Source organism: Gorilla gorilla, chromosome 12, assembly GCF_029281585.2.
Source record: "Gorilla gorilla gorilla isolate KB3781 chromosome 12, NHGRI_mGorGor1-v2.1_pri, whole genome shotgun sequence".
NCBI classification, from domain to species: Eukaryota; Metazoa; Chordata; class Mammalia; order Primates; family Hominidae; genus Gorilla; species Gorilla gorilla.
This window is the reverse complement of record NC_073236.2, coordinates 48,075,214-48,089,100: the sequence shown is the minus strand read 5'-3', so window position 1 is coordinate 48,089,100 and position 13,887 is coordinate 48,075,214. Positions and strand designations below refer to the sequence as shown.

At 39.8% G+C, this 13,887-nt stretch overlaps 1 protein-coding gene across 3 annotated transcripts in view; it reads left to right on the top strand.

The window, feature by feature from the left end:
* Positions 1-833: 833 nt before the first annotated feature.
* NPHP1 (nephrocystin 1) overlaps positions 834-13,887 on the top strand; it is an 82,321-nt gene continuing 69,267 nt past the window's right edge. For 2 of the 3 annotated variants that reach the window (XM_019020799.4, XM_019020798.4), the window contains exons 1-2: positions 1,101-1,292; positions 4,697-4,770. In XM_019020799.4, the coding sequence (XP_018876344.3) occupies positions 1,224-1,292; positions 4,697-4,770 (143 nt within the window). In that variant the 5' untranslated portion in view covers positions 1,101-1,223. Of the gene's footprint in view, positions 1,293-4,696; positions 4,771-13,887 lie in introns of all 3 variants that reach the window. The other variant, XM_004031592.5, reaches the window with a different exon arrangement.

The following is a 13,887-nucleotide window of genomic DNA, read 5'->3' as shown; positions in this document are numbered from 1 at the left end:
TACTAGCCCTAAGCTGGAAACTGCCCACTTACCCAGCAACAGTAGAATCAATGAATATGTTAGGGTATATCATGTGAAATATCAGCAATGAGAATGAACAGACTACAGCCACACACAGTATAGATGCATCTCACAAATGTGATATTTAAAGGACAGGAGAAGCCACCACACAGTGCATAATTTCATTGTATAGTACAAAAAAAGGCAACACAAGTTTGTGCTCTTATAAGTTAGGATATTGTTCACCTTTGGTGTGTGGTGGAGAAGTGAGAGGGTTGAGAGGTTGGGGTAGGCAGGGACTAGAAAGACAGGAAGAGTGTTAGTGGGCAGATAATGTTCTGTTTCATAATCTGGGTGCTGTTATGGGGTGGAGGGTTTTCAGAGCTGCACACAAAGTCTGTACACTTTTCTCTCTATGTATTATACTTGAAGAAAAAAGTACATAAATAATGGTTCAGCCTGGCCTGTGGTTGTTCTGAAGAACATTCATTTGTATTAATGGGGTCCATCATTTGGAAGGTGAGCCCCAAGCATCATCATTCTTATTCAAGTCCAATTTTGGTGTAGTGGAGTTTTGGAATTGGATTCATGGGATGCAGTCCCATATGGGGGAAACATGACAACCTTCCTGAGAGTTGATGTAAACTGGGAATCATAATGAGAACTAATAATTTGCTCATAGATTTGCTGTAGAACAATTACCATCCTTACAGAATTCAGAATTGACAACGTGCAATATTAGAATGAAATGAAACTTCAGTAGCCTAAATGGCAAAGAATTAAAAACTGCCTTTTGAAGTGAGAGTATGGAACAGAACCATATATTCCATAGGAAAGCTATCCTTGGAGTTAATGAAAGAGTTTAAGATGCTAAAATTGTATCTTAACATTAGCTTACAAAATTGGTATCGGAAAGCAAATGCCATAAAACAGGTATCCCAGCAAGAAGGTGGTGTTATTATTGATGTATTGTGGGGAATGTAGTTTCAGACGCCGGGGGACGTTCCCCTATCCTTAGGAATTGCCGAGGAAAAGTGACTCCCCCGGCTGTGACCTGCCTGGTGGCGTGGGATGACCACCGCAAGAGAACATTTTGACCCTTCCCGGGACCGGCCCGGGCGGGGCGGGGCTGGGAGGCGGGCGCACATCGATGGCGTCACCTTCTGGCGCCGCCACTTGGTTTCCCTGGCAACTGGAGCAATCAGAGCACCGCAGCGAGGGAGATGCTGGCGAGACGACAGCGAGATCCTCTCCAGGCCCTGCGGCGCCGCAATCAGGAGCTGAAGCAACAGGTATGGTCAGGCTGTGCAGAGGGCCCTGGGGCGGGCGACAGGCGGACGCAGCTGCGCGCACTGCGCCTTCCCACCGTGACCCCACCTAATCCTGGGAGCTTGCCCCCAACCTACTTATCTTCCCAGGTTGTAACGCCCCCTTACCCCATAACATTCCAGCACCCAACCCCGATTCAAACCCCTCCTGATCCCAACTCAACCCCCAGCCAAAGGCGAAACCTTCCAAAATTCGTGACCATCAACTAAGTGCCCCCTCCTCCGACCCTCACTCCCACCTAACGTCTCAACCTCCTACCCTAACAACTCACTAACCCACCTCATCTCCCAATCTAAACTTAGTGGTGTAACCATTTCCAACCAAACTCTGAGCCTAGCTCCTCTCCTCCACTTTCCAAGCCCATTTCCTTTCAGCCTTCCTCAAGTGGAGATTATTATTGCCTCCGTGAACTCAAGCGAAATAGGTGTCAAGGAATAGTCTTAATATGCAAGAACATTAAGATCTGATAAATGAGCAAAGGAGGTGAACGAGAGAGGAAATACAAGTAACTCATAAACATACGAGGAATGTTAACTTCAAAGATACTCAAGTAATTGCAAAGCACATAAGGTATCACAAAAATTTTAAAAATCACAACACTCTGTCTTGAGGAAGGTGTGATGAAGCAGGCACATTCACTGCTCCTGTGTATAAGGTGCTTGTACAGCATTTCAGGAAAGCAGCTTGACAAGGTGTAACATATGTGTATGCACCTAGGCTCAAAAATTACATTTCCAGGGATCTGCTATGTGTGATAATTAGAAAGTAGGACAGAGATTGATGTATAAAAGTATTCATCACGTTGTTACTTATATAATATACACAGAACAGCATAGAAGGGAACAGGCTAATATGGTATTTCTGTGTGACAGGATGCTGATGATTATTATGATTTTCTTTATTCTTTTTCATATTTACAAAAATTTTTAGGCCAGGTGTGGTGGCTCATGCTAGTAGTACCAGCTACTTGGGAGGCTGAGACAGGAGGATCACCTGAGTCCAGGAGTTCGAGACTAGCCTGGGCAACATAACAAGACTTGGTCTCAAAAAAAAAAAAAAAACTTTTAAAAAATACACTGAGTTCTTATTAAAAATAAGAAAAAAGTAAATAGCAACCAGTGGGTTTATTTTCTGACATTTTAATTTCACTTTAATTTTTTTCATGTGATCTATTACCAAGTATTTTTCCACTGAGTAAAATTATTTTATAATCTGAGGCCGGTAAGAGATTCACTGATGCTCATATTTTATCCATTTTTGTTCTCTTGTTTAAAGTAAAAAGGATTTGGAAGGTAAATATTTAGGTGGCTGTGTATTGGAATCACAGTGGTGCAACAAAAGCTAAATACTCTTCTGGTAGAAATAAAAAATAAAACTTGATGGGGCATTGACTTATGCTGAACTTCGGTGGATCTTAATATGGTTCTATGTCTTATTTTTAAATTTAAACTTTTATCTTAGATTCAGGGGGTACATGTGCAGGTCTGTCACATGGGAACACTGTGTTATGCTGAGGTTTGGGGTACAGAGGAGCCTATCACACAAGCAGTGAGCATAGCACCCAATAGGCAGTCTTTCAGTCTTCATTCCTCTTCCCTCCCCCATCCCACTCCAGCAGTCACCAGTGTCCATTGCTCCCATCTTTATGTCCATGTGTACTCAACGAGTGAGAACATATGGTATTTGGTTTTCTGTTCCTATGCTAATTCACTTAGGACAATGGCCTCCAGCTCCATCCATGTTGCTGCAAAGGACATGATTTCATTCTTTTTTATGGTTGCATATTTTTTCATGGTGTATATGTACCACATTTTCTTTATCCAGTCCACCATTGGTGGGCATCTGTGTTGATTCCATGTCTTTGCTATTGTGAATAGTGCTGTAGGGAACATACACATGCATGTGACATTTTGGTAGAGTCATTTCTTTTTTGGGGGTATATACACGGAAATGGGATTTCTGGGTCAAATGGTAGCTCTGTTTTAAGTTGTTTGGGAAGTCTCCAAACTGCTTTCCACAGTGGCTGAACTAATTTTCATTCCCACCAACAGTGTATATGTGTACTCTTTTCTTGTCAGCCTCACCAGAATCTGTCATTTCTTGATTTTTTAATAATAGCCATTTTGACCAGTGTGAGATGGTACCTCACTGTAGTTTTAATTCGCATTTCTCTGATGATTAGTCATGATGAGTTAATTTTAAATTTAGTGGGACATTAGGAGAACCAGGAAAAGTTTTAGAAGGAAACTATAAAAATGATTATTAAAACAAACTATTAGAAAGATTATTCTCCCTGGAGAAATATTGGCTCTGGAGCTTTTTGATACCTTGACTGTCTGGAAAGTTTGTTTTGATAGTATTAGCTAATTCTTCCCTGTCTTCACAGAGGACACCTGAAGCCGAATATGGAACAGATTTTCTATTCGGTGTCTGTAGGACAAGTAATCAACAGCCCCTCTGAGTCAGGCCTGTGATGACTGGCTCTATCACTAGGTGTGTGAATTTTGTAAATAACACTCAGATGGATGCCAAATTGCAAGAGTAGAGAAGAAACTAATGGAATTTTCTCTTTTTTCATCCACTTTATCTTCTCTACGTAATCTATAGAAAACAGACCAAAGAAGTATGTGCCTTTTTGGAGAGTATATTGACAGTTACATATAGTGTTAGTAAACAAACTACTAAGTCAAGAGAAACAAAGTCATGATACATTCAATACAATGGATACCACTCAGTAATGAGAAGGAATGAACTAATGGTACACACAACAATATGGAAGTATCTCAAAAACATGCTTTGTGGAAAGGTTACACAAGAGTGCTTACTGTATGAGTCCATTTATATAAAATTTCAAGAACAGGCAAAACTAATTTATGTTGGAAAAATATCAAAACAGGTTTGTCTATGGAGGAATGAGGGGATTTACTGGCAAGGGCATGAGGGAACTTACTAGGGTGATGGTAGTTTTCTACATCTTGATAAGAATTTTGGTTACACAGATGTATGCATTTGTCGAAACTCAGCAAATGTATGCCTCGTATTTGTGCATTTCACTATATACATATTTTACATCAACTATTGAACTTTAGTTAGTGACATCCATAGTCCATTATTTAGGGAGAAATGTATTGATAACTGCAACTTACTTTGAAAGGCATAAGGTGGGTTGATGGATAGATCAAATAAGTATAGTATAATGTTAGTGTTTTTTCTAGGTAGCGGGTATATGGGTTTTCACTGTAAAATTTTTAAAACTTTGTTGTATGTTTAAAAGTGTTCATTATAAAATATTGGATAAAAAAAAGAAGTTTTCTTTCCTAAGGCGATATGGTATTTAATAATGCGATATTTTAAATGGTCTCCATAGGTTGATAGTTTGCTTTCTGAGAGCCAACTGAAAGAAGCTCTAGAACCCAATAAAAGACAACATATTTATCAAAGGTAAAGTATGCTAAATTATATAAGCTTTACAGGAACCGCACTTACATTTCAATGCATAGTATTTAAGGCATAGAGATTGGTCCTTTGGAATCAAATGGAAGAATCACATAGTGTTATAAGTTGAATGTAGAAGAAACCAACCTAAACCTGATGGTTCTGGACTTGCTGTTGTGACAGCAACTATAAAAACTGCTTAATGTAAACATAGGTGACTTGGGCAGGTTACCCTAAATCCTTAGCCTATGTAGCCCAGATCCTGTGACCTGGTCAGAAACCTCTGTCTATAAGCAATTAGTACTTCATTGGGATGTCAACTTTAACTCCCATGAGAAGACAACACTGTTTTCTAGGTGGGTGTTTTTTGTTTTGTATTTGTTTTTACTTAAAAAAAAAATCCTTGGGAGAGTTTAAATAGACGTGATAAACTACATCAAATTTAGACTATTAATTCATAACATTTGTATTAAGTTTAGGACATCATTAAGATAATCTTTGTTTTTGAGATATTTAAGGATTTTATTACATTCCAAAGAACATGAGATTCATTCTATTAATTTAAGTGAATTGTAATTGTTTGGAGAAGTTTTACTTAAGTCAGGCATTCAGAGTGCTTAAAGGCAAAACAAATGAATTTTGAAATGTCAAATGAATTTAATTTATAATAGTAGGATTGATTAAGGGATTTAGTTCAAGTTGGATTAACAGTAATGAAAGAAAAGCAAAGGTTATTGTTCTTGCTTTACTAGATTTAAAAACAGAGTAAAAATAGACTGAATTTGAAGGCCCAGGGAAAACTACATTTTTAAATTTTATGTTAGTAAACTAAAAATCATAATTATTATTATTTTATTTTTTGAGACTAAATCTCACTCTGTCGCCCAGGCTGGAGTGCAGTGGCGCAATCTCGGCTCATTGCAACCTGCACCTCCCAGGTTCAAGCGATTCTTCTGCCTCAGGCTCTTGAGTAGCTGGGATTACAGTCATGCCCCACCACACCTGGCTAGATTTTGTATTTTGAGTAGAGATGGGTTTCATCACGTTGGCCAGGCTGGTTTTGAACTCCTGACCTCAAGGGATCCCCCAGCCTTGGCCTCCCAAAGTGCTGGGATTATAGGTGTGAGCCACTGTGCCCAGCCTAATAATTGTTATGTTTTATTTTTTTTGAGACAGAGTCTCTCTCTGTCGCCCAGGCTGGAGTGCAGTGGCGTGATCTCAGCTCACTGCAAGCTCCACCTCCCAGGTTCAAGCGATTCTCCTGCCTCAGCCTCCCGAGTAGCTGGGATTACAGGTGTGTGCCACCATGCCTGGCTAATTTTTTGTATTTTTAGTAGAGACGGAGTTTCACCGTGCTAGCCAGGATGGTCTCAATCTCCTGACCTCATGCCCCCTGCTTTGGCCTCCCAAAGTGCTGGGATTATAGGCGTGAGCCACCGCGCCCGGCCCCTAATAATTATTTTTAAGCCCAAGTAACCATAGTCTTCTCTGTGCATGAAAAGAAGATTGTTACTGTCATTTAAAAACTCACTTTGACATTTGCATATCTGAAAATGTCATTTAGGTATCATTTTTATCTGCTCAGTGCTCTGAGTCTTTTCAGTTCGAAAACTCATGTCTCATGAGCTCTGGGAGATTTTATTTTACAAAAAGATTATTTCGTTAATTCCATTTGTCTGTTTCTTCCTGAAACACCTTTGAGTCAGGTATTGAATATCCTGGACTGATCCTCTATATCCCATAACTTCCTGTTAATAGTTTCTGTTTCTTTGTCTGTTTGTATGGGAGATGTTTTTTTGGGGGGATGTGGGGGGTCTCACTCTGTCGTCCAGGCTGTAATGAAGTGGCACAATCATGGCTCACTGCACCTTCTGCCTCCCAGGCTCAAGGGATGCCCCCCTCCCCCGCCATGAGCTACCATGCTAGCAATTCTCTTGACTTTAACGCTTTTCTTTATTACCTATTTCAACAGCCATATTGTTTTATTTCAGCAGTCATATTGGTTTTTTGTTTTTTTAAGATGGAGTCTCACTCTGTCATGATCTTGGCTCACTGCAACCTCTGCCTCCTGGGTTCAAGCGATTCTCCTGCCTTAGCCTTCTGAGTAGCTGGGATTACAGGCTCACGCCATCACACTCGGCTAATTTTTTGTATTTTTAGTAGAGACGGAGTTTCACCATGTTGGCCAGGCTGCTCTCAAACTCCTGACCTCAGGTGATCCACCCATCATGGCCTCCCAAAGTGCTGGGATTACATGAGCCACCGTACCTGGCCATCATCAGTCATGTTGTTAATTTACAAGTGTTTTCTCTTGTTCTCGAATTGTTCTTTTTTCATAGCATCATGTTCCTGTTTTCATATTGACTGCCTTCTTACTACTTCCATGACTAGGAGGCTTTTTTTTTTTCCTTAAGTTCTCTTCTGTTCTCTGAATTGTCTTTGCTTTCTCTGGGCTCAGATTCCTTTTAATTAGTTAATTAATTAATTTATATTTGGTTATTCTTAAATTTTATCTTCATGTTGCCGGTTTTCTTTATTAGGTCTGGCTTATCTATTTTTATTGAACAATGAGGGACTAGGTTGATTATTCCAGAGAGCTCTCATGGGCTTTTCTACTGTTAGATAGAGAGGGGTCCTTCCTGCTAGTACCATCCCCTGAATAAGAATGAAATTTTGTATGTTGATAGGGCTTATCAGAGGCTGGGAAGTAGCTTTTAGTCTGAGGATCCCCGAGTGCCAGAATAGGGCGGGCTCTAACCCTGGTGTATGGGAAACTTCTTTAGCAGTCATGATTCTCTTCAGGTCATTTGTTAATTGTTTTTGTTTGTTTTTTTGTTTTTAGGGAAGAATCCCCTGGTAAGGAGGGAGAGCAGAGAGGGGAAAAGGGAGCTAACTGGCTCAGGTTTTCTATAAATAGACTTTTAAAAGAAAGAGCCCCAACTAAATCTAAACGTAATCAGTATCATTACTCTTCCCTTGACTAATATAAAGACCTTAGATTGCTTTAACATTGATTTCCCTCCTCAAAGCTTAGATGTATGCATATGATTTAATTTACACAATATAACACAATAATATTAGATAATGTATAAAGTAAACCCCAGCCACTGTGCATGTCTTTTCATCAGCAGAATTTCATAATGTGTCCCTCTATGATTTAGTTTAGTTAACCTTTGGTCCTTTATGTCTGCTGACTCAAGTCCTGGAGTTTTCGGCCTGGCAGATTATCTCCCTCTTATGCTTGTGTTGCGTCTTCCACCCTTTATAGGAGAACATGCTTCCAGCCTTTTTCCATGGAGCAGAAATTTGTTGAAATCTCTTGCTGGCTAGTTGTCCCTCTTTCCTTCTTTGCAGTGTTCAGAGTTTGTTACCTTTTCAAACGTTTTAATCATTTTTTGTGGGGTTTCAGGAGCCAGTGAAGATGAATGTGTGCTTAGTTTTTATCCTGAACCAGGAGTCTTAAAATATCAACTGTTTGAGGATTTTAATAATTACATAGTTATAAAGGAGGTAATTGTAATAAGTAATTTATTTTCTTGGTACATTATATTAAAGCCCACTCTGGGCTTTAAGCGAAATTTCTGAGTCTAAGTTTCGTAGAGATTTTTTTGGTCAAGTAACATGACACCTGCCAAAATAAGCGGCTTTCCTGTCAGTCTCATTTGACAAAAGCCTGCAGCTAGGTTCTCTCAGGGTGGATTCATGGCTTGTGATATCCTCAAAGACCAGCCTTTGATGTCATTCCACTCTGCCATCCTTTGCTTGTTGGTGATGTCTCTCCTCATGGTTACAAAGTCCATACCCTCAGTCTCTCCTCATGGTTACAAAGTCCATACCCTCAGTATCTAAGAGCAGATGTAGGAGAGATTCTTTTCATGCCTGGTAAGGGAGGATAAAATGGGAGGCAATCCCAATATATGTGTTTTATGTTACACTGGCAGCCCTGGGCCGCCTGCTCACCCTGCCTGCAGTGGAGGCTGAAAACATAGGTGCCAGTGGGAAGCTGACTGCCAGCAAAGAGGAAGGGTGGGAAAGGGGCTTTTGGGGAGGTTGCTAGTAGGGTCAGCCCCAGTGTGATGTTTCCCCTTCTCTTTTGCTACCCTTTTGACAAAGGACTTTTGTTCCCTTTAAAACGTTTTTTATTACTGTTTTTTATTTTTTTCTTTAAGTTCAGGGATACACGTATGGCATTGTGCAGGTTTGTTACATAGGTAAACATGTGCCATACTGGTTTACTGGACAGATCATCCCATCACCTAGGTATTAAGCCCTGCATCCATTAATTATTCTTCCTGATGCTCTCCCTCCTCTAATACCTCCTTCCTACAGGCCCCAGTGTATGTTGTTACCCTCCTTGTGTCCATGTGTTCTCATCATTCAGCTCCCACTTATCAGTGAGAACATGCGGAGTTTGGTTTTCTGTTCCTGCATTAGTTTGCTGAGGATAATGACTTCCAACTGTAACCATGTCCCTCCAAAGGACATGATTTTGTTCCTTTTTATGGCTGCATAGTATTCTATGAGTGAGAACATGCAGTGTTTGGTTTTCTGTCCTTGTGATAATTTGCTCAGAATGATGGTTTCCAGCTTCATCCATGTCCCTTCAAAGGACATGAACTCATCATTTTTTATGGCTGCATAGTATTCCATGGTGTATATGTGCCACATTTTCTTAATCCAGTCTATCATTGTTGGACATTTGGGTTGGTTCCAAGTCTTTGCTATTGTGAATAGTGCCACAATAAACATATGTCTGCATGGGTCTTTATAGCAGCATGATTTATAATCCTTTGGGTATATACCCAGTAATGGGATGGTTGGGTCAAATGGTATTTCTAGTTCTAGATTCCTGAGGAATGGCCACACTGACTTCCACAATGGTTGAACTAGTTTACAGTCCCACCAACAGTGTAAAAGTTTCCTATTTCTCCACATCCTCTCCAGCACCTGTTGTTTCCTGACTTTTTAATGATCGCCATTCTAACTGGTGTGAGATGGTATCTCATTGTGGTTTTGATTTGCATTTCCCTGATGGCCAGTGATGATGAGCATTTTTTCATGTGTTTTTTGGCTGCATAAATGTCTTCTTTTGAGAAGTGTCTGTTCATATCCTTCGCCCACTTTTTGATGGGGTTGTTTGTTTTTTTCTTGTAAATTTGTTTGAGTTCATTGTAGATTCTGTATATTAGCCCTTTGTCAGATGAGTAGATTGCAACAATTTTCTCCCATTCTGTAGGTTGCCTGTTCACTCTGATGGTAGTTTCTTTTGCTGTGCAGAAGCTCTTTAGTTTAATTAGATCCCATTTGTCAATTTTGGCTTTTGTTGCCATTGCTTTTGGTGTTTTAGACATGAAGTCCTTGCCCATGCCTATGTCCTGAATGGTAATGCCTAGGTTTTCTTTTAGGGTTTTTATGGTTTTAGGTCTAACATTTAAGTCTTTAATCCATCTTGAATTAATTTTTGTATAAGGTGTAAGGAAGGCATCCAGTTTCAACTTTCTACATATGGCTAGCCAGTTTTCCCAGCACCATTTATTAAATAGGGAATCCTTTCCCCCATTTCTTGTTTTTGTCAGGTTTGTCAAAGATCAGATGGTTGCAGATATATGGCATTATTTCTGAGGGCTCTGTTCTGTTCCATTGGTCTATATCTCTGTTTTGGTACCAGTACCATGCTGTTTTGGTTACTGTAGCCTTGTAGTACAGTTTGAAGTTAGGTAGCGTGATGCCTCCAGCTTTGTTCTTTTGGCTTAGGATTGACTTGGTAATGTGGGCTCTTTTTTGGTTCCAATATGAACTTAAAGTAGTTTTTTCCAATTCTGTAAAGAAAGTCATTGGTAGCTTGATGGGGATGGCATTGAATCTATAAATTACCTTGGGCAGTATGGTCATTTTCACGATATTGATACTTCCTACCCATGAGCATGGAATGTTCTTCCATTTGTTTGTATCCTCTTTTATTTCATTGAGCAGTGGTTTGTATTTCTCCTTGAAGAGGTCCTTCACATCCCTTGTAAGTTGGATTCCTAGGTATTTTATTCTCTTTGTAGCAGTTGTGAATGGGAGTTCACTCATGATTTGGCTCTCTGTCTGTTATTGGTATATAAGAATGCTTGTGATTTTTGCACATTGACTTTGTATCCTGAGACTTTGCTGAAGTTGCCTATCAGCTTAAGGAGATTATAGGCTGAGACGATGGGGTTTTCTAGATATACAATCATGTCATCTGCAAACAGGGACAATTTGACTTCCTCTTTTCCTAATTGGATACCCTTTATTTCCTTCTCCTGCCTGATTGACCTGGCCAGAACTTCCAACACTATGTTGAATAGGAGTGGTGAGAGAGGACATCCCTGTCTTGTGCCAGTTTTCAAAGGGAATGCTTCCAGTTTTTGTCCATTCAGTATGATATTGGCTGTGGGTTTGTCTTAGATAGCTGTTATTATTTTGAGATACGTCCCATCAATACCTAATTTCTTGAGAGTTTTTAGCATGAAGGGTTGTTAAATTTTGTCAAAGGCTTTTTCTGCATCTATGGAGATAATCATGTGGTTTTTGTCGTTGGTTCTGTTGATATGCTGGATTACGTTTATTGACTTGCGTATGTTGAACCAGCCTTGCATCCCAGGGATGAAGCCCACTTGATCATGGTGGATAGGCTTTTTGATGTGCTGCTGGATTCGGTTTCCCAGTATTTTATTGAGGATTTTTGCATCGAGGTTCATCAGGGATACTGGTCTAAAATTCTCTTTTTTTGTTGTGTCTCTGCCAGGCTTTGGTATCAGGATGATGCTGGCCTCATAAAATGAGTTAGGGAGGATTCCCTCTTTTTCTATTGATTGGAATAGTTTCAGAAGGAATGGTACCAGCTCCTGCTTGTACCTCTGGTAGAATTCGGCTGTGAATCCATCTGGTCCTGGACTTTTTTTGGTTGGTAAGCTATTAATTATTGCCTCAATTTCAGAGCCTGTTATTGGTCTATTCAGAGATTCAGCTTCTTCCTGGTTTAGTCTTGGGAGGGTGTATTTGTCGAGAAATTTATCCATTTCTTCTAGATTTTCTAGTTTATTTGCATAGAGGTGTTTATAGTATTCTCTGATGGTAGTTTGTATTTCTGTGGGATCTGTGGTGATATCCCCTTTATCATTTTTTATTGCGTCTATTTGATTCTTCTCTCTTTTCTTCTTTATTAGTCATGCTAGCTATCAATTTTGTTTATCAATTTTGTTGATCTTTTCAAAAAACCAGCTCCTGGATTCATTAATTTTTTGAAGGGTTTTTTTGTGTCTCTATCTCCTTCAGTTCTGCTCTGATCTTAGTTATTTCTTGCCTTCTGCTAGCTTTTGAATGTGTTTGCTCTTGGTTCTCCAGTTCTTTTAATTGTGATATTAGGGTGTCAATTTTATTTCTTTCCTGCTTTCTCTTGTGGGCATTTAGTGCTATAAATTTCCCTCTACACACAGCTTTAAATGTGTCCCAGAGATTCTGGTATGTTGTGGCTTTGTTCTCGTTGGTTTCAAAGAACATCTTTATTTCTGCCTTCATTTCGTTATGTATCCAGTAGTCATTCCGGAGCAGGTTGTTCAGTTTCCATGTGGTTTAGTGGTTTCGAGTGAGTTTCTTAATCCTGAGTTCTAGTTTGATTGCACTGTGGTCTGAGAGACAGTTTGTTATAATTTCTGTTCTTTTACATTTGCTGAGGAGTGCTTTACTTCCAACTATGTGGTCAATTTTGGAATAGGTGTGGTGTGGTGCTGAGAAGAATGTATATTCTGTTGATTTGGGTTGGAGAGTTCTGTAGATGTCTATTAGGTCCACTTGGTGCGGAGCTGAGTCCAATTCCTGGATATCCTCATTAACTTTCTGTCCCGTTGATCTGTCTAATGTTGACAGTGGGGTGTTAAAGTCTCCCATTATTATTGTGTGGGAGTCTAAGTCTCTTTCTAGGTCTCTAAGGACTTGCTTTATGAATCTGGGTGCTCCTGTATTGGGTGCATATATATTTAGGATAGTTACCTCTTCTTGTTGAATTGATCCCTTTACCATTATGTAATGGCCTTCTTTGTCTCTTTTGATCTCTGTTGGTTTAAAGTCTGTTTTATCAGAGACTGGGATTGCAACCCCTCCCTTTTTTTGTTTTCCATTTGCTTGGTAGATCTTCCTCCATCCCTTTATTTTGAGCCTATGTGTGTCTCTGTACATGAGATGGGTTTCCTGAATACAACACACTGATGGGCCTTGACTCTTTATCCAATTTTCCAATCTGTGTCTTTTAATTGGAGCATTTAGCCCATTTACATTTAAGGTTAATATTGTCATGTGTGAATTTGATCCTGTCATTATGATGTTAGCTGGTTATTTTGCTCATTAGTTGATGCAGTTTCTTCCTAGCCTCGATGGTCTTTACAATCTGGCATGTTTTTGCAGTGGCTGGTACCAGTTGTTCCTTTCCATGTTTAGTGCTTCCTTCAGGAGCTCTTTTAGGGCAGGCCTGGTGGTGACAAAATCTCTCAGCATCTGCTTGTCTGTAAAGGATTTTATTTCTCCTTCACTTATGAAGCTTAGTTTGGCTGGATATGAAATTCGGGGTTGAAAATTCTTTTCTTTAAGAAGTTGAATATTGGCTGCCATTCTCTTCTGGCTTGTAGAGTTTCTGCTGAGAGGTCAGCTGTTAGTCTGATGGGCTTCCCTTTGTGGGTAACCCGAGCTTTCTCTCTGGCTGCCCTTAACATTTTTTCCTTCATTTCAACTTTCGTGAATCTGACAATTATGTGTCTTGGAGTTGCTCTTCTCGAGGAGTATCTTTGTGGCGTTTTCTGTATTTCCTGAATTTGAATGTTGGCCTGCCTTGCTAGATTGGGGAAGTTCTCCTGGATAATATCTTGCAGAGTGTTTTCCAACTTGGTTCCATTCTCCCCATCACTTTCAGGTACACCAATCAGATGTAGATTTGGTCTTTTCACATAGTCCCATATTTCTTGGAGGCTTTGTTTGTTTCTTTTTATTCTTTTTTCTCTAAACTTCTCTACTCGCTTCATTTCATTCATTTGATCTTCCATCACTGATACCCTTTCTTCCAGTTGATCGAATCAGCTACTGAAGCTTGTGCATTCGTCACGTAGT